Source organism: Melozone crissalis, unplaced genomic scaffold, assembly GCF_028551555.1.
Source record: "Melozone crissalis strain CALT ecotype California unplaced genomic scaffold, PUWL_Pcris_2 ptg000018l_1, whole genome shotgun sequence".
Classification (NCBI taxonomy): domain Eukaryota; kingdom Metazoa; phylum Chordata; class Aves; order Passeriformes; family Passerellidae; genus Melozone; species Melozone crissalis.
Genome location: NW_026535796.1, coordinates 8,130,303 through 8,150,797, shown reverse-complemented (window position 1 = coordinate 8,150,797; position 20,495 = coordinate 8,130,303). Strand labels below are relative to the sequence as shown.

The window sequence follows — 20,495 nt, the reverse complement described above, 5'->3', positions numbered from 1 at the left end:
AGGTTTTGTAGTCACTGTTAACCTGGGCTCTTGCTCTATGTGGAGTACTGGAGTTTTAGTTGCTGTAAATCAGTTTTACTGCCTAACACCAACTGTAGATTGATGTGAAATTTTGTTTAATACCTGTGCATAAACTAACGGGCAAGGAAATAACTATTATTTTTGGTTTTATATTTTGTATATTTAGCCCTACCATTCCCTCATCAGCAGTCAGTCCCAGCACACACAGAAAGGTTTTTGAAGGCAGTGCACCTGTGTACAGACAAGGGTATCTCCTGCAGCTGTAGCCACTGCAGTGTCCCTCATGGTGAATAGCACACCTGGCTTAACATGACTGGCCATTGTGAGGCTGTGTTATTTTTTCAGCATGTGCCTGCCTGTGCATTGCTTGCCATCCTTGCTTTTGTTCCTGGCATGCTGGAGCTGGAGTGTTCTTTGGGCTTTTGCCATGCCTGTGCTATTAAAATATAAGTATTTAGTTTCTACTTTGTGAAGTCCCTCAGAGATCCTCTGCAGAATTGGTTTATCACCTGCCAGACTATTAAATAAACAGGCCCTTTCTAAACAAGTAGGATTAACCTAAGGTTTTGTTCCTTATCTGTGGACCACTGCTGTGGCTTTGTGAGTTCATCAGTATATAAGCAACTATAAATTATTTTCTTGTGAAGGCTTGTCCAAAGAACAAGTTTCCATTTGGATTATTCACAGTGTGCCTGTAAACAAGTATTCAAGAGTGTTTGGTTTCAGTGAAGTTTGTCTCTGTTATTTTGTCACATAGCTTTACAATTTGAAATTATCCTTGTCTCTGAAATTCAGTTTACTCTGATTGTATGGTTTCTCTGTGGCTGTAATCACTGTAAGTACAGTCACAGATCTCTAGAACTGCCAAGGTAAGATTTCTTGTTGCATGTGGGTCTTCTCAATTATTACTTGTAATGAAAATCAAAACTACTCAAGATCCAGTTTAAAAACTGTGCTTACTAGAAAGATTAAAAGCTGCACGAGAGCTAACAGCATGTTTCTCATTATCTTTTTTTTCCCCCCACAGGACATTTTTTTAAGGAAGACTACAAATCTTGGAATGGAATCTCTTCTCAGCAGAAACCTGCTGCTCAGTAAACTAATAGGAAATCAATAACCATGTGAAATGTATCTTTATTGACTGACCTGTAAATTAAACTAGAGACATCAGATTCTTCAGATAACTTGAATAATTTATTATCATTCTATAGACATACAGCAGAACTTTTTTTGCATGATGATTTAAAAGAACTGCTGACCAGCATAGTTCAGACTGTGAGCGCTCAATCTCTTTTTGCTATTTTGAGGGGCCAAATTTTGCAAATCATCTTTCAGTTTTCCTGGAAATAGATTCGAAAATGACAAATGAAGATAGAACACAGATGTCTGTTCCCACATGCAACACTTGTGAATACACATTCATGGGCCAGTTTGGGTGTGAAAATAATTATATTTTTACTTCCTAGATAGTGATTTTCATGGGAAAATGAGAAAGTGCCCAGGTAACTTCTGTTCTCATATTCTTGTAGCTCTCTTAATATCCTTTTTTGTGTCTCAGTTGTGAGGATTTTTTCCCCATAACAACCCTGCTGGTAAAAGAACTGGGAATACCAGGAATGTAAGCATTATAATCAAATAATTTTGGTTGTGTTGCTCATACAGTATGGAGGATCTTCTGCACCAGCAGAATAAATAACTAGCAAGCAGCTCAGATGAAATCATTATGTGCAGTCACATCCATACTCCCAAGAATTTGTATTGTTGGCAAAAATTCCTCCCTCATATAGTCATGGGTGGGAAATTTGGGTGTGATTCAGAGTCTGCTGTTTTGTACTTTGTTCTCAGTGAGCCTATACATGTGACTAAACTGTGCAGGAAGCCACCAAGTGTAACTTTCTGCTCTTGGTGACTCTGTGCCTTAGATTTGAGTAAATTCCTCAAGACCATTAAATTGATGTTTTGCTAGTGCTTGGTTTCGAATATTGTTACAGTTGTAGACTTAGTAAATATATTACATAGACACCTCGTAAGATATGTCATGGTCGTTTTCCTTTCTTGCACCTGCCAGTTTGTGCTTTGTTTTCCATGTTGTGTTTAGATTTTTCTCACCTGTTCTACTGAGAGACAGTTCAGTTCATTGGCATATCATTTTCCCACTGAAGTCTTGCCTTTCCAAGGTTTGGAGCCCTCCTCCATCATATGAAAATAACAATTAAATTCATGAGAACTCTCTACTTACATGCAGATGCTTACTTATGTTGACTTGATTTACAGTATTCTTCCAGTATGCCAATTAATGTGTGTGGCAGGGTATAAATGTTAGAATATTTAAAATGTTGAACTCGTACAGCTAATCCAGAAATAAAATTGCATTTGCCAAATGGAAGAAGTCTATTTTCCTATTTGTCCCTGGGTTTGTACATCACAGTAATAGTTAATCTGCTAAAGTACACAGACTTGTGAATTTTTCTTCAATTACAGGCCCACTTGGAAGAGATTGCCACCCTTGTGGAACTTGTAATTCACTCTGCACAGGAGGGAATTTTCCCTTGGCTGAGCTGCAGTAATCTTTTACAAAGTTTTTTGGGGGCAAATCTGGTCATTTGACAGCTGGCAAGCCACCACAGTTCCTACAGTGTATTTTTTTGCTAGGTCTTAGCATGCATCTACCCAGGCCTATAGACTTCCTAACTACAAAGTAATCTAAATGCTGAATGCATCAAGATCAGCACCAGAAGGAAATTGCAGCAGGATGTACTTCTCCTGCTGCTTTGGTTCCCAGTTGCCTACATACTGCAGCCATCTGGACCGCATGACAATGCATCAGGGAGATGAGAGGTGCTATCCAATGCTCTCCCAAGGGCTGCTTGGATGTTTGTACCAGCAAAGAGAGAGCCACAGTAATGCACCAGTAAAGAACTTCAGTGCTTGATTGTGCAAAGCACTGTCTCAGCACACTAAGAAACATAACAAAACTTAGAGGTTAGATATTAGAAATATTTCTGTTGGTGTTATTTTTTCAGAGACAGAAGGAGCACAGAAGACTGAGCTGGGAAATCTGTGGGAGTACCAGCAGTTGAGTTGTAGCCTTGCTTCTTCATCACAGAACTATGTTTCTTCTCCCCATCTCTTCTCCCCATCTACCCTGTTAACTTGATTTTCTTGGATACAGCTTAAAATGCATGAGGCAGTTGAGGAAATAGTTCCTGCTCAATATTCCAGGTATGTTAAGAAAGTGTTGCTTTGAGAGTTTAACCTGTGTTGCTTTAGGCAATATAAGTATTTAGTGTCAGGAGAAAAGAGCCTGTCACTTCTGAAATCTTAAAATGGTCTTAAGCCATTAGCCAGGTAGTTTTTTACTGTATTTCTGACTTTCAGTGCCCTAGAACTGCATCCTATCTTTCATTTGCCAGCTAGCTCAAGGGGTTGGAAAATGCTACAAGAAAATAGATATTTTTAGGCAACTTCTCTTTCAGTTATTTTGATGTGTGTGAGCAGTGTCCCAGCTGTAAGTAATTTAAACAGGAGTGCCCATTTTGAGTTGGGGCTGCATTGTTCTTTGGTGGCTGTCAGTCATTACATGTGCTTGTGCCTCATCCCTGTTCAAAAAGACCAGCTTTGAAAAGGTAACAGTAAGAGTAAATGGGACTTTCTCTTGCTCAGCCAATGCTGTTTCCTTTGGGAGTATGGAAACTGTGACCTGCTGCACAAAGCAGGAAGAAGTCCAAGTACTTCACTGACAGTATCACAAATGCTTCAAACCACTTTTAAGAGAAGATGTTTTTTTGTTTTTCATTTGCTGTAATCTCAGAGGGGATGTGTGTAGTTTCTCAGAGCTGTTTGTTTGGTTAAGACCGCCAAACCGCACTATCTCTCTCTATGGGATAATAACCCAGAGGAAGACTTTCTCAGAACTGTTAACAACCATTCTTATTCTCTCAGGAATTTCTTGGCCACATTTTCTTTAGCAACCCCCTCACAGCTGCTGAACTGGAGCATGAATTACACTAGAGACTTGTGACTCTCACATTGCTCTGTGAGCCTGTGCGTGCCTGTGTGCAGGCAAAAAATGTGAGACCCTATGGATCAGAACCATGGCATGCATTACAGGATAGGAAATACCATGGTTTATTACTCATATGAAGATTAGCACAGGGAGGTCTTTGATCTATTTATCACTGCCATTCTGCTAATTCATAGTTTTGTTACTATTTATTATTTGGCCATGGCATCTTTTAGAAATCATGTATACATTTCAGAGAAGCTAGGTTTTTTTAAAAAATTCTCTATTCACAAACAAATGTACAACATAAGGAGGGGTGTATGCATGGATATACACCAGTAAGGTTTTTTTTAAATCAACTTTATCTGAGGAGCACACATGTACAAATAATCTTAGCACTTCACAAATATGAGACATAACCTCTGAATATATATAATTTGTTGTAATTCCTCACACCATAAAAAGAAGAGTGAAACATCGTGGTTTTGTGTCAAAGGATGCCTATCAGGTTGTAAGGAGCTTGATATGCAATAGTTGATGAATGTCCTTGCGTTTGCTTCAGCTGTTCGTTGACCCTGATAAAGTGTGGTCAGATTTTGGGGAGCTGCTGTGGAATTCTTAGCCATCTTTCACCACAGAAAAAATCCCCCTGGGATCTCTGTTGATATGAACAGACACCTTTAAGCCATCTAAGGACCAGGTCTAGTGTAGGAAAGCCAGTGTCTTAAATGTAACTATGTGACCCTTAGGATTATAAATCAGTGCATCTCTTGTAGTCAAGCAATGATAAGCTAATAAGTGCTTGATCCTCATACTGAGTTTGACCTTCAGTGTTTTTCTGCTGCCAATTTTATCTTTTGCCATTGGCCTTGATCTCATGAGGGTTCTGCTTTTATGACTGATGGAAATTTCTGGAACAGATTTGAAAATTGTTTTTCTGCAGGCTTGAGCACTGAGGTGGTTCCAGGTGGGCCATTCACAGATCATGCAAACTTTTTTAAGGACTTTGACTAGGATGCTTGCTTTCCTTCTTCCTAGGGAAGGCATCCAAAGGTGGGCCTCTGCTGGAATTCTTCTTTCTCTATCACTAGGTTCACATTTGATGTATTATTAAAGGACACAGATAATAGCACAACACTTTGGTGAAATTCAGGGTCTACTTATATTTACAGCAAGGTAACTTGGACTACTTTTGGTCTCTGCTGAAATCATCTAGGATGAAAGAGGAAGCGGAGACAGACATAGGAAAAGCCATCTATAAAATTTCTGTTCTCTAGAAGGGAAGTTTTTGAAATGTGAAGTTTCAGAGGATCACTGCTTACAGTTCTCCAAACTGTAATGATTGATGCATACCATAATATCAATGATTAGTGTAAAAGCCACTGGAAGGAAGTCTTAAGGAATTAATTTTGAATAAGTAAGTTGCAGACTGACAGCTCTTGGATATGTAAGCCTGAACGGCTGTTGTTGAACTCAGAATGTTTACGTGGAAAAAAGGGAGTCTGACTTCCTGCAGAGAGCTACGTCATGATTCACAAAATCTGCTGCATGATTAGCAATGGGTATCCCTTGCACACCTGCACTGTGCTTGATGGATGTTTGGCACTTAGCAATCGTAGACTAGAACAAGCAAAGCACTTCAGTATATGCTTAAATTGAAGGATATGAGCTAATCCCATTGACATAGGTAGAGTTCAATAATCCTCCTCAGGCTGGATTTTGCTGGATGGAGGCCTGAAGTCAAAATCTGAAGGCAATTGATGCCTTAGTCCTGGACGTGTTTAGTATGGAAACTTGTTAATGCTCAAGTTCTAGTATTCATACTGAATTTTAGTTCCTCCTCATTTTCTCAAATAATCTTCAAAGGTTATTCCTCCCACCAGCTCCTACTGCCCATTTTCTTGGCTTGTCCTCATCTTATCTTTTCTCACCATTTCTCTTCCAAACATCAGTAAAACTCATTAGTCTTCAGTAGCTATAACAGAGTTTGTTTATATGGTGCTTAGAGTAAAGTTTGGGAGAAGGAGACTGAGACTCTCCCAACATAAACTGGGCAAGATAGAAATCAGACAGCCTTTTTGAGGACAAGGACTTTTCTAAACAGTAAGGATGTGAGAGGGAAAGTTGCTAATGGTTATTCTTCATGCAAAGCCAAACACATACATGTAAAACCAAGAGAGTTTCAAACTACTTTTTCTGAAATTTGGTTCTCTTTTCTCTGCCTTTCCCCTAAGCAGTTCTGCATGCTTTAGCACTGGGACCCCATGTTCATGTTGGCAACAGCCTGAGGCTCTTGAGGATTAAAGCCACTTAACAGAGAGCAAAGAACACCATCTATAAAACATTTTTAGAAACACTCCAGAGAAAATTAAGCTTTGACAAAAATCTTGTAATAAGGATTTCCCTGACAGGGTGAAATAACTTTCCAGGGTTATCCTTTGAAACTAAGTAGATTATAAGTTTGCAAATATCAATATTTTTGTTATTCTTTCTCCCCCCAAGTACAAAATGTGGAATTTTCAGAGTGGAGACACCCATTAACAGTTTTTAATTACCAGCAATTCCAGCCTCAAGGAAGAACAGAGGGAAAGAAAGAGAAATGCATGTTCCCATTTTGACTATTCACAAACAATTGTGGTGAAGCAGATCTCTGAATGTTATTAACCTGCTAGGACAGAAGAAATTGCATACTCTTCCTCAGTGGAAATCAGGCAGCTCCATCTTAATGCAGAAGAGTGACATGAACAGCAAGAATCCAGACTGAGAGGACACAAAAGTCTTTTCTCCAACTAACGTATAAATTTCTCATCAGTCATTTCAGAATTTGCAGGTGGGTGCAACATAATTTATAATGTTGTTTTTCTTCTTGGAGAATTTGATTGCAACAAATTTCTGTTAACACTCATAGGGCTGATTGAAACAGAGGTGGTGGGCATATTTTGTGGTTGGATGATTCACAGGGGAAAGTAAATTGTGTGTATTAAGTTGCAGTAATTTGTCCCTTATTGTACTGCTGCAGGAAAGCTGTGTTTCTTTGTTGTCAGCTGTGACAATATTCACATTTCTTTGCCTCTAGCCAGACAAACAGATGCAGAGATGGGTTTTTATTTTCTATTATGCCATTGAAGTACACCAGGAATAGTATAACTTCTCAAGGATAAAGATACCTGCTATTTCCTTTTCTAATGGTGTCTTTAATCCCATGTGTACCTGTTTAAACAGATGGGGAAAAGTGGCTAGATTTATAAATGACACAAAGGGACAAAATAGTTACCCCTTTTTTTCACTAGGACAAGTAAGTGACTTTTATAAAAGGAACATCACCATTTTCCTAAGTAGATAGCATCTGAGTATGAAATTTCAAGTATTCTTTCTTTAGTAATGATGAGGTCTCTTAGCCACAGGGCAGTGATCTCTATAGCCAGCTGTGGAAAAGACAGGAGCTTTTAGCTACTTGTAGCATAATCCTTTCCTTATCTTAGTCCTTATTTCTTGAGCCTTCATTGCCCAAACTACAAACAAATGGGGAAATGGCAAGTGATTTTTTTCTGATGTGGTGAAAAGAATAGTCAATTCAGAACTTAAGTTCAGTTTGTTGAAGAAGACATAGCCAGTTCCAGGACTGGGAAAATGTAAGAAGCAATCTTACTTTTTCTGCCCAGTTGCTGGGAACGTGTCCTGAGGATGTGTCCCTGGCACACACGAGAGAATCATCCCTTGTCAGTGCTCTCCAGCTGGATGTGGTTCCTCTTGTCTCTACTGCGTTGCTATTTCACTGCAGATGAAAAACAGACGGCTGAGAGTTGCACGTGAGAAACCTCCATGGCTGAGCCTCAGCACTTGACATCGCCCTTCACGTTTGGGCTGCCAAAATGCAGACGTGCAGAACGCTTCCACTGGCTCGTATTGCTGCCTTATCACAGGAGACAAATATAGCCTGGGGAAAGCATGCTGAGAAAGGCTACCTACAGCCATGAGAGAGAGAAATGGGAATAATTCCACGTGGGAGGGAAGATCAGAGTGTGGGAATTACGCCCCACAAAGATGGTTCTGACACATCCCCTTGTAGTGTCAGGTGGGCAGCCAAGGGTGTGTGTGCCAGCACGTGGCTGCCCAATACCTACTGGGACCCAGACTTAGGCTGAGAAGTATCTGAGGCTGTGTTAGGATGAGTCTCTACCCAAAGAGACTCTGCAAACTCTCCACAAACTAATTCCAGTGAAGAAAGGCATTTCTATCTACTATGTTTTACAAACTGGCCTCATGGGCTATTTATATGAAAAACTATAAAACCTGACATAGTGTTCTTTCATGTTACTGGTCAATTCTCATTATATCCTCGGCAGGATTTCAGCTCTATCAATCACAGTTGTGTTTACAGTTTTTGCACACTACAAATTGACTGCTGCACTCCCTAGTCAGCATTGTTTTCATATCTAATGCTACAGACTCAGACAGTGCAACATACGCTGTTAGGAAAAGAAAACATTTAGCTTTGAGAAATTTTTTTTTCCAGAAAATCTACAGCAAAAGAATACAGCTTCTCTTTTAAGAAGAGATTTACGATAGAAAACATTATCTTCAGCCCTGTGGTATCACCAGTCAGAAAAAATTAAAACATGTGCTGAGGGGAAAACTACTTCTGAAGGAAACAGGAATTATTCTCTTTATAACCATTATCAGGAACAAAAGGAACTTTCCCAACTTTTTTTTTTTGTTACCATGACAGTGTCGATTTTTTTCTTTAATTATATGATTTTTCATAATATGTAGGAGGACACGGTATGGGTAATGTAGAGTTAAATATTATTCTACCTCTAAATATTCTTGTTTTCAGAGAGAAAATAATTCTCCATAGGAATAAAAGCAGAATCTCAGAATCACTACTTTGGGAAAGATCTCTCAGGTCATCGAGTTCAACCCTTAAACCAGCACTGCCACATCCACCACTGAACCATGTCCCTAAGTGCCATATCTAGATGGCTTTTAAATAACTCCAGACATACAGACTCAACCACTTTCCTGGACAGCCTGTTCCAGGGCCTGAAAACCCCTTTGGTGAAGAAATGTTTTCTAATATCCCATCTAAACTTTCCATGGCACAACTTTTGGCCATTTTCTTTCATCCTATTATTTATTCCTGGGAGAAGATCAACACCCACCTGGCTCCAGGCTCCTTCCAGGCAGTTGCAGAGAGCGATGAGGTCTCCCCTGAGCCTCCTTTTCTCCAGGCCGAACATCCCCAGCTCCCTCAGCCTCTCCTCACAGGACCTGTGCCCCAGACCCTCCACCAGCCCCATTTCCCTTCTCCGGACTCACTCCAGCCCCTCAATGTCTTTCCTGCAGTGAGGGGCCCAGAACTGGACACAGGATTCAAGGAGTGGCCTCACCAGCACAGGGGGACAATCCCTGCCCTGGTCCTGCTGGCCGCACTATGGCTGATCCAGGCCAGGGTGCCCTTGGCCTTCTTGGCCCCTGGGCACTGCTGGCTCATGTTCAGCTGCTGTCAGCAGCACCCCCAGGTCGTTTCTGCCCAGCAGGGTCCCAGCCCCTGTGCCCCAGCCCGTGGCCCTGTCTGGGGCTGTTGTGCCCAAGGCCGGGCCCCGGCCCTTGGCCTGGCTGACCCTCACACAGCCGGGCCTCAGCCATCGCTCCGGCCTGTCCAGATCCCTCTGCAGAGCCTTCCTGCCCTCCAGCAGATCAGCACTGCCAGCCAGCCTGGTGTGTCTGCAGCTGACTGAGGCTGCCCTCCATGCCCTCATCCACAAAACTGATCAAGATTTTGAACAGGACTGGGCCCACAAAGCCCTGAGAAACACCACTGGCACGGATGATGATAGGCGATGGAATCCACTCACCTCCAGTCTCTGGACTCGGCCATCCAGATAGTTTTTTACCCAGTGAAGAGTACACCTGCCCTCTCCATGGGAAGCCAGTTTCTCCAGGAAAATGCTGTAGGATATGGTGTCAAAGTCTTTCCTAAAGCCCAGATAGAAAACATCAACAGCCTTTCCCTCATCTGCTACTCAGGTCATTTTGTCACAAAAGGAAATCAGGTTGGTCAAGCAAGACCTGCTTTTCATGAACCCCTGTCTGATCCTCTGGTTGTCCAGTTTGTGCCATATGATGGCACAAAACTCTCGTTTCTATCATTTGCTCTTTAAAAAGGCAACTTGTTCATGCACACGCTGAAGCTAATCTGAATATCCACTACTCCTACTCACCCACTACTTTAGCCACTTAAGGAATTCAGGTAGTAAGAGTAGAGTATGTTTAAAATACCAGGGCATGATCAGTGATCAGTCCATGAGGTGACTCCTCTGTGCGTCAGCGTGTGAAGGACCTGCGGCATTTGCATGAACAGCTGAGACACTCCACGACCCTGGATCCTAAGGACAACCTATTTGCTGTCCAGAGGCTGGAAGCCTGGCCTGTCTCAGCAAAGCCTGTTTCCTGTGTGCTAACGTGACTGCCCTGGTGTTATTTGCATTTGCTCCCTTAGAGGAGGAGTTTGGAATTTTCCCTCTTTTCTTTGGCTGACAACACTAATTAAATGTGATCCAAACTCGTAAATAGTTTTAGCCCCCTTGACTCTGTGTTATTTTGCCCAGCTTAAGGGGATTTTTGAAGGTTTGATACTCAGTCTTATTCATTAAACATTTATTACAATTTATTACAAATGTTTAACTTTCCTATGCAAATACATAGACTATGCTAAAAAATATTTTTCTTTTGCTGTGAAGCGAGTGAAAAATAATGCCAAATTTCAATACTGGAGAGAGTTGTACAGCTATTTCTTACTTTTTGCCTTTTTACAAAAGCTACTCAATTCCTCCTAAATACTGACAGTATGAAGAATAGTTACCCAGAGCAGAGCATCTCTGGCTGGTTTGAGGACTGAGGCTGTGGACATCTGCCCTAAGTGAGAATATTCAGGAATTACTGTTGCCAGGTAAAAGCATCATAGACAATTTAATTTTCTGCAGAGCTTCACACCTAAAAATTCAGGTTCAGCACTTTGCTGTACAAAAACCAGCACTATACTACTCCAAGAGATAATGAGCTTCAGGTTCAAATAATCATGAAAATAGGAAAAAGAAAAAAAATACTACTGGCTGTAAGTTCAATTACTAAGTTATTAAATTAATTTTCTTTATATTTTTTATGGATATTGATTGTTTTAACTCCCTTGAGCCCCTGAAAATCCCAAATGTAGTCTGCACGTGGGCTGAACTCAAGAGAAATGTCTCCTGAAATAGGCCTTTTAAAATTAATTAGGTATGTGATAAATTGCAACAGGGAATTAGCAGTATTTGCTATGCAGGAACAAACCTTTTGTGTATACCCATATTTTGGGTTTTCTTATGAGTCCATAATATGATTTTTTGTCATTATTTTAAGAGCTAGAAAAAATGCTACATTGCAACCTATTAAAAAATAAGTAGAAGAAATTCTTTAGTGTAAAACTTCATTAAAGTACAGCAACCTTTTTGTTAATTTTCTTCATAATTTGGTCAAATAGTGACACAAGATAAACATATTCCAAAGCCAAGTCTCAACTGATAGCTTTGTTTCTCTCTAATTGTTGTGTCAATTTTACTCACTGGAGAAATTGAGGGTAGCCTGGAACAATCCCTGGTGGTCAATAAACAAATCAACTAAAGCTCTCTGTGCCTAAGCAGAAAACTGTTTTACATTCTGAGAAGGAGAGATGATATCTTTGGTTTGTTTCTAATAATCTTCAAAAAACAATTCAGATCTTAGTGTTCAATCTAATTTGTGGTTTTCGAAAGGGTTCCAAGACAGACCAGTGACTTTTAGCCCTGCTATCTTTTGGAAATGAATGCTGGATATTTGCTATGGTTATTTGTTATTGCTATGTGTGTGCAATTTTTTTAGTATAAACAGGCAGAATAATCTTTTATATACAAAAGCCTACATGCAAGGCAAGCATCATAACAGCACTGAACTGAACCAGTCACTAAAATAATATTTGTGAAGAATACCACGCTGGAGCCAGCATGCGAGTTGTTTATTGGCACGGGTTAGTTCACAGCACACAGCGTATTCCCCTGAGGAAAACACAACACTTGTACTTCAAGTACTACACAGGGAGTACTCAACACCTTAACCATTTAGGTACTGGAGATGAAACTAAGGTGTGAGGTGATCAGTGAGATCATGTAGAGATTGTAAAAGTTCATCTGTGCACAAGGATAGGCAGGAGTGAATAGAAAGTTGGTTTAGTGTTGTTGTCACTGTTGTGGAGAATCCTGGTGATTGAGGAGGGCAGGGGAGCATCAAGAATATCTTTAGGTGAGGCTGGTAAGGGAAATAGCCTGTAGCCCTTCAGGTGATTCTCCCTGAGTTGTGCCAGGTAGCCCCAAAGGCTTCAGTGTTTGTTTAACACTGCAAAGGAGATGGAATGAACAGAAAAGTGAGACTTTTCACCAGGTTTCAGGTGCCAAGTCAGCACTGCTCTGTCTCTATTGAACCAGGAAGCTACTGTTAAACTGAGGAGCTAGTTCAAGGTGAGATTGATTGGCTGAATGTTATATTGGATGTTGGACAATGTGCTTCATAAAATGACTTAATGATAGAGGTCATTGATGTGGCTGAAGCCACAAGATGTCTGAACACACTTAAAGATAAGCTGCTCCAATCTAAAACACTTGTCTGAGTGTTTGCCTGAAGATGATTGCCCACCAAACAGTTTGTATTTTGTTTCCACTCAAAGATAGATCTGCTTACTCATAAGTTCTTTCTTCATTTTTAATGAGGGACAGTAATTAAAAATTAATAAGGTTTATTTAGAGAAAAACAGCTATTTCTGTGAATCTCTGCACTATTATTAAACTGAAAGAGGGAAGGTTTAGTTTAGATGTCAAGAAGAAATTCTTCACTATGAGGATGGTGAGGCACTGGCACAGGCTTCCCAGAGAGGCTGTGGATGCCCCATCTCCGACAGTGTTCAGGGCCAGATCAGCTGTGGATGGACCTTTGGACAGCCTGGTCTGGTGAAAGGTGTCCCTGCTCATAGCAAGGGAGCTAGAACTGGATGATCATTAAGGTCCTTCCCTCCCCAACATTCTAGGATTCTATGCGTATGCTTATTCTGTGAATTTTAATAGCAGCACCTTAGACTATTTTTCGAAGATTTTTTTGTTGTTGTTAAAAGATGTCTTCTATGAAATGATAGAATGGCTCTCTTTGTTCCACAAGAATAAAATAACACTTTTCTCTGGAGGTGATTTTCTCCCATTTTTTACCCTCAGCCTTACCCAACGTGCTTCAGAAAGGGATTGGTGGCTTCCTCCCACACATGTATATTGTTTTTCCTCTCCTCTTCCAAGAGCAGAACTAAATAGGAACCAAAAGTCATAGTTTAGTGCATATTGTTTAGCTAATTCTAAATCACAATGAGAATTTGCTTTGTGAGCACTTTTCCCTACGATTTCCTATTTATAATTTGTCTCATTAATGACTTTGAAGTACACAGGAAAGTGAAATTTTCCTGCAAGATGCCTAAATTTATATACCTAACTACCACAACTTTGAACATGGTCTGTGGCTGTTCAGAACTTTCAAACCTTTGGGGGTTTTTCTATCTGCATTTCTAGATGCAAACAAAAGCACAAAACTGCAGAGTGATCTACAGAAGCAAACCATAATTTTTAGAAAGAGAGCACTTCACTGATGAAAAAGAGAGGCCAGTGTGAAGCAGCTGAATAAGAGGAGCAATACAAATTACAAAGGTAGGAAAGAAACAATGAAAGCTCTCACATAAATGAATATCTGTTAAAAACAACTGAATTCTGAAGTGTCAGTGCTTTACTACAAAACCAAAACCTGTCTGCATCTTGAAGACAAAGACAAATTCCAAGGCAAGCATAAAAAGTGTTTTTTCCTTGAGTTAAAAATATTGTCCTTGTCTCTCTGGAAATCAATTTTACATAATCAAAATGCTTTCAAAATATTTCCAGTCACCTACTGAATGTGCTAGTTGCTGCCAGCATCTAACTTGATGTCTCATTTCTAAAACATGCACTGAAATAATGAAATAGGAAACTGACTTCTTGTCAAATGGAAATAGTCTGGACTTGGAGAAATAAAATGCAAAGGGACTTAAGTGGAAAATCAGGTTGCATTTGCAATATGCAGATAAACATGGCTGTCTACCTGTTGGTTTCATATTTTGCCTTTTCTGTAGTTTGAAAAGGAATTTTGCTTTCACAAAGCTTCATGAAATGACAGTTTTGAGAGAGAAACTATTCTTCTGTGACCTGCTCCAAAGCCCACAGGACCAGCAGAGATAGTCTGGGTAAGGAAGTCCATTCCTTTGACACCACAATCACATCCAAGCCTTTCCTAAGAAAAGGATCAAACTGTGTTTTAGCATTATTTTGTGAAGGCACAAAATGGCTGTTTTACCATTTGTGAGTGAAAAAGTTATTTAACGCTTTAGTAAGCAAGACCAGTATTTGTCCAGATTACTCACTTGATTTCGTTGTAACAGTAGGGACAAAACTGGAACATTGTTATTGGAAGTGTGAGTTATGTAAAGAGTTTGGGTGTCTGTGTGTGTCCCTGTTTATGAATGCTCACCTTATCGATTTCAGTTAACCAACTGGTTTGATTTCTGTCACTCTGGGGTTTTTTCTGTATTTCATTAAGTCATTAATTCCTCATTTAATCCACCATCTCTCTGTTCAGGGTGCCAACACATTTCTGACTCAACTTGAGCTCTGTGACAGGAGCAGATCTGTTGTAGGAGAGCAATGAATTGAGAACATTAATCTTAAACCACCACATTAGCTATGCAATCCAGGCTGTGTTGAAAATGATTGGAAAGGTAAATTTCAAATTCAAAACCATGGGGTTTCTGGGCTTTTTTTGTTTGAGATAGACATTTTTTTAAATGTTGTGATCGGCACCTTGTAGGTTCAGAAAACATGCAGAGATTGGGCATGTGAGCTCCTTGGATTTCTTCAGAGATTTTGGCAAACTTTAATTTCTGTGTTAAATTCTCTGGTCACGGTTATTTCTTCCTCAAATCTTAACCATGATTTCAGCCTCCAGAGTGTAAACTGCCAAGAGTTCATTGTTGCTCTTTGTTCATGGTAACACAGAGATCTTGTGTCACTTGGGGACTCAGGAAATGCTAAAATATAAATGACTTTTAAATTATCTGCATGTAAACTGCTCATACTGTTTATTAAATAACGATGAGGGTAGCAGAGCTGAGCTTGACCAGAAGCTCAAACGAATGCTGGATTCTATCCAAAACTTAAAATAATTATAGTCTTTCCAGCGTGGGTGTAACTTTCACATTTGAGAATACATATACACAGGATTTGGCTTGGGGTTTGTCTTTTAATTTTTATTCTTAACCACACTGCTGTAGCTCCAAAAGACCATACATAGGAAATAACATTCCATGCAGAGAATTGCTTTTTCTTGGCTCCTGTCCAACAGCAAGATCAATAAAAGTAGCATGACAAAAGTAATTTTCAGGTCTATTAGTGAAGCTGTCTGTCCTAGAAATTGAATGTTATGTTGAAGGAAGAAGGAAATTTTTCATTTATGGGTTCATTTCCTTTGAGGCCAACTTGTAGCTTTTCAATTTAGCCAACTTGTAGCTTTGCATTTGAAGAGTGAAGCCTGGATATATGGACTCTTTGTTGAGTTGTTGATTATTTCATGGCTACACACCAGAGATATTTGAATCTTGGACATTGATTCAGCCTGTGCTGAGAAGTGTGTGCCAGGTCCAGATTTCTGATACACATCACATTTTACTTTCCAGTGCTGTCCCCTAGCAGAGAGGTATTTGATCAGAGTTTTTGTTTGACATTGGCTCAGGTGAGCCTAACTTCTGCTCTAGAAAAAAAGGAATTGGAAATTTTGATTTGTAGATTACTTTGGTGTACATAAAAATGCTTAGGGAGTGATTTGGAGCCCACTCAAATTAATGATCTGATTCTCAGAGATTGAGGCAGTCTTGGTGGAGCGGAAAAAACAGTTAGGGTTTAACTCATTTTAGGGGTAAAAAAAGGTAAGGCAAAAACACAACAGCTGTTCAGGATATAATGTTGAAGTCTCCTTTGAGAGGAGGCTATGGCTGAATACGTGACTTAATCTAATAATATCTTTATCATAGTCGAGAAAAAAGCAAAAGCTGACAAGGTTGAAAGAACACACTTTCCATAATCTGTAATTCCTGTCATCACTAATTTAGTGCTGGATATTTAATGTTCAGTCACATTAACGATGCATAAAGCGCTCAATACCGATCCCGAGAGCCCTGGAACACGGGTCTAACGCTGCGTGGTACCAAGGGCTGTCACGCTGCGCTCGCAGCGGTCCCAGCGGCGTCAGGGGCGGCCCGTCCCGCCCCCGTCCCCGTCCCCGTCCCCGCCGAGCGCTCCCCAGCGCCGCGCTCGGGGCCGTTCGGGGGCGGTGCCGGGGCGGGGCAGCGCCGGGGCGGGCGGAGCGCGGGGCCGGGGCCGCGGCCGGGGCCGCCGCCGCTCCCGGCAGGTGCGGGCAGAGCCGCGGCCGCGCCGGCCCCGCCTGATGTGCGCGGAGGCGGAGGCGGCGCCCGGCTGCGCGCAGGGTCCCGCCATGGCCCTGGCGTTCTGCGGCGACGAGGGCAACTCCACCGCCTACAACGTGGACCACGGCGTGCTCAACAACGGCTGCTTCGTGGATGCGCTCAACGTGGTGCCGCACGTCTTCTTGCTCTTCATCACCTTCCCCATCCTCTTCATCGGTGGGTGCCTGCGGCTCTCCCTTCCCCTGTCTGTCTGTGCCTGTTCTATTTGCCCTCCTTTTCCTTCTGCTTCTCTACCCCCGGTGCTGCTTTGCCGCGTCCCCCCGCCCGGCTTTGTCTCGCCGTGGGTTTCCCTCCCCCGCGCGTGTGCCCGCCTGGCCTCCCCTTGCCGTGTCCCCGGCCTGGCCCTGCCCCCGTGCCGCGCGGGGAGGCTGCGCCGCGCTTGGGATGCGCTGCGAGCTGCGGGATGCTCCGGCCGGCGCCGCCTCTCCCCGGGCAGCCCCCGCACCGCCCGCTGTCCGCCCGGGCTGCGGGGCCCGTCCCCGTCTGTCGGGGCAGCCCGCGGGGCTCCCCGCAGGTGAAACCCCTTGCGCAGGCAGGGCAGGGACGGGTGATGCTGGAAGAGACCGCAGGATGTGCTCTGCCGGTGCAGGGCAAGGAGCAGAAATAAATGTGCTATTAAAGCCCAGGAAAACTGAAGTAAGTGTTGCGTTATGAAATATCCCCCCCAGCAATTACTGCGGGGTCACAGCCGCCTGGTAGCCCCCCCTCATTACAGGTCCTGCCCCGCTGGCTTCTGCGGTACCTGAGGCGGGTGCCGCGATTTAATGTCACAAGCCCGGCGGGGCCGGTAGGTGGCCCGGTGGTTCAGCGCACGGGGCTGTCACTGCTCCGCATGCCCTCGTCCGAAGCCTGGACCGGTCCGCGGGGAGCCACGGCACGGGTTGGAGCAGCACTCGCTCCTGGGAATGGGAAAAGGTCCGGTGGGGAAATAGCAGCCAGCACGACCGTGAAAACGGGGTCAACTGCTTAGGACCCTGCGTTTATCTGGAATCTCTCCGTATTGCTAATTTTTAGCAAGATAAAACTTCACGCCTTATCCTTTTTATTTTTTTAACTTTTTAAAAGAATTAAAGGGAAAAGAAATAGTGCATTTATTAGAGTGTTTGTTTGTATTTGTCTGAACGTTAATTTGTTGTTCATTTAAGCTGTGAATAGATTTGAAAAATGTTTAGTGCATGTAATTACTTGATACTAAGTTGCTAGAAGTGTAGGAATTTAAGGCTGTGTCCTGTCTGAATTGTTGATTTTATTCCATATAAAGTGAGATAGTGAGAGCACAGTTCTGATAATAATCAAATGCATGTGTGTTTAGCAACACAGCTGTGTCAATGTTGGTATGCAGAGTTGTTACATATATGGTTTGGGGTTTTTTGTAAGCAGGAACTTTGTGTGTCACTCTTGTTAAGAAAGCTCTCTATAATTCCCCTTTCTCTTTTAGGATGGGGAAGTCAGAGTTCCAAAGTACATATACATCATAGCACATGGCTCCATTTTCCTGGCCACAATTTACGTTGGATACTGACTTTTATCCTCTTGTTTGTGCTGGTGTGTGAAATTGCAGAGGGCATAGTGTCTGATGGGTAAGTGTTTGTCTGCCTTCTCCTGGTAGCAGTGAGCAGTTTAAAGGTTTCAGAGTAGATATTTCCTCCTTGTCTACGTTTTCATCTAAACCATATTCCTTGTGGTTATGAACATATAATCTGTTTTCTTAGTGATTAACCTACAAACCTTGTATCAGAAATTCCACAGACCTTGCCAAGCGATGTACACATGCACAACTGACCTTAATCATTTTTAGTTCAGCTTAATGACACTATCTTTCCAAAGAGTAATCATAGATAAATCCTAATGATTCAAGCAGATGGTGACATTTTCATGATATGTTTTATGTCCCACAGTTGTTACTTAGGAGGAACTCCCATGTGCACAGTAGGTCACACCATTCACCCCCAAACTGAGTTCTTTTCATGTAAATAAGAGGAATGAATCTGCTGGGCTTAAGTCAAACCCACAGGGTTTCTTCTGATGACTTTGAACTATATCTCCTATGTTACCTGGAGCAGAGCAGCTGATGTTATGTGAGCATGAACCATCATCCTGTATGCAGCTTAGCATGTCACTAAACAGAAATCTGTGGGGAAAAAAAAGTGATACAGGAGAGTGATTTATTATGAAAAAAGCTAATTATATAACAATGAATATGATCTCTTCCTATGAAGAGAGGCATGATTTTTCATAACAATTATGAATTTGAACCCAAGGATTATGAAATGGAGGTTCCTAATTAAATAGGGAAAAAACTCCCTGATTAGCCATCTATATAACAAGTATCCACCAACCAGTGTGAAATGCACTGCAGACTTCTGGTGTAGAAAATGATATCATCATTATTATTTTAACTTCTCTTAAACATATATAAATAGAATATTTCTCGCTGCCAGTTTTTTTTAAAGGAATTTTTCTCTTGCTTATTCAGAGTTATCAGAGTGTGGGATGCTCAGAGCAAAATCTCCTGCTTCGAGTTTTCTCCTTTATTTTTCTCGTTAGCAGTGCCTCTCATTATGTTTATTTGCTATTTAACTTGACTCAGAACACTGCTGTTAAGTAATAGGTGTCACCTGATGAGAATCAAAGCTCAGAGCTCTGCTGGGGGAGTGCCAACCCACAGTCGTGCTTCCCGAGCACTCAGCAGGCTGGTGAGGGCTCCAGTGAATAGAAGAGAGTTTTGATATTCATCAGCTTTCTAAGAACCAAAATGGGTCGTGCTGGTGAGTTCTTTTGGCAGCAACTGGGTGCTGAAGGCTTTGGCATCTCAGCAACAGAAGTGGCCTATTGGAGGTACAGTTATATAGGGGAATTCCAGCAACTGTGAAATAAATAGGTTTTAAAAAGCCTCCCAGTGCTGCAGTGTTACCTACTGAAGCTTAGGGTGTCTGAAGAAATCTGTTCTTGTTGGTTTTTTTTATCCTTGCTGAGAATTCAGCCCTGGTGTACAAAACCTCCTGGCATTACTAGGAATTTCAGACGATCTTTTCTCTTTTTGATGTATTGACATCCTGCTATTGTCAGCAAGAGGAATTTAGCGTTCGTGACAGGCTGTGAGCATGGCTCCAGCCATCTCTGCAGAGTTCACCACAATCATCATTGAGGGAAGGCTCTCCTTTCTAGAGCAGAGATGCAGGAAATGGTTGTCCTGAGCTCCTATGGTTCTGCTAGACATTTGGAATGTTCTGCTCTCAGAAATGTGATGTCCTGTGATATCTTTCATCTCCCTCCCAGCACAGCACTTCTTGTCTCTCCAAACTCCACAAAAGTAGTGTTTGATGCAGCAAGAAGAAATCCATTCAGAGGACACGGTGTCAATTTCTCGAAGTGTTTGTGTCCTGAAGTCATCTTGGTGTCTCCTTCTGGTGAAACTGGCTGGGAGACAGAGGAAATTGTAGCCCTTGATAGCTTAGGGCATTAGATTCTTTTTGTGAAAGAAAGAAAAGGGGAGAGGGAAGGAAGAGAGAATGAGTAGGAAGAAAGAGGAGGAGAAAACAAATTTCTATTGAATGCTGCACAAACCAACAACATTGCCCAACAATTCCAATATTCCCAAAGGGCTGTATTTGGCAGGACCCCTTTTGCTGCTACCTGAAGCAAAGCATCAGCAGAGTTTTGCTTTATAGGACAAAACATGTATGATTGTTATTAGAGTGTATGATTCTGTTATAGGATTTTTTTTTGTTGGCTTGCAGTCACTGAAGACAGACCTCACTGTAAGTAAATCCTGTGCTGTGGTGCTGTTCCTTCTTTGAAACTGAAAAAAATGAAACACTTGCACAAAATGCTTCTGTAGAAAATCTTGAACTGTGC

At 41.8% G+C, this 20,495-nt stretch overlaps 2 protein-coding genes across 3 annotated transcripts in view; both read left to right on the top strand.

Moving 5' to 3' along the window:
• USH1C (USH1 protein network component harmonin) overlaps positions 1 to 287 on the top strand; it is a 45,433-nt gene extending 45,146 nt beyond the window's left edge. Inside the window, exon 21 of the mRNA XM_054275939.1 lies at positions 188 to 287. Within this exon, the coding sequence (XP_054131914.1) occupies positions 188 to 287 (100 nt within the window). The remainder of the gene's footprint in view (positions 1 to 187) is intronic.
• A 16,317-nt stretch (positions 288 to 16,604) lies between these two features.
• The window catches only part of ABCC8 (ATP binding cassette subfamily C member 8), a 73,557-nt gene continuing 69,666 nt past the window's right edge, over positions 16,605 to 20,495 (top strand). The window contains exons 1-2 of one of the 2 annotated variants that reach the window (XM_054276512.1): positions 16,605 to 16,793; positions 18,076 to 18,217. In XM_054276512.1, coding sequence (XP_054132487.1) covers positions 16,646 to 16,793; positions 18,076 to 18,217 — 290 coding nt within the window. In that variant the 5' untranslated portion in view covers positions 16,605 to 16,645. The remainder of the gene's footprint in view (positions 16,794 to 18,075; positions 18,218 to 20,495) is intronic. The other variant, XM_054276513.1, reaches the window with a different exon arrangement.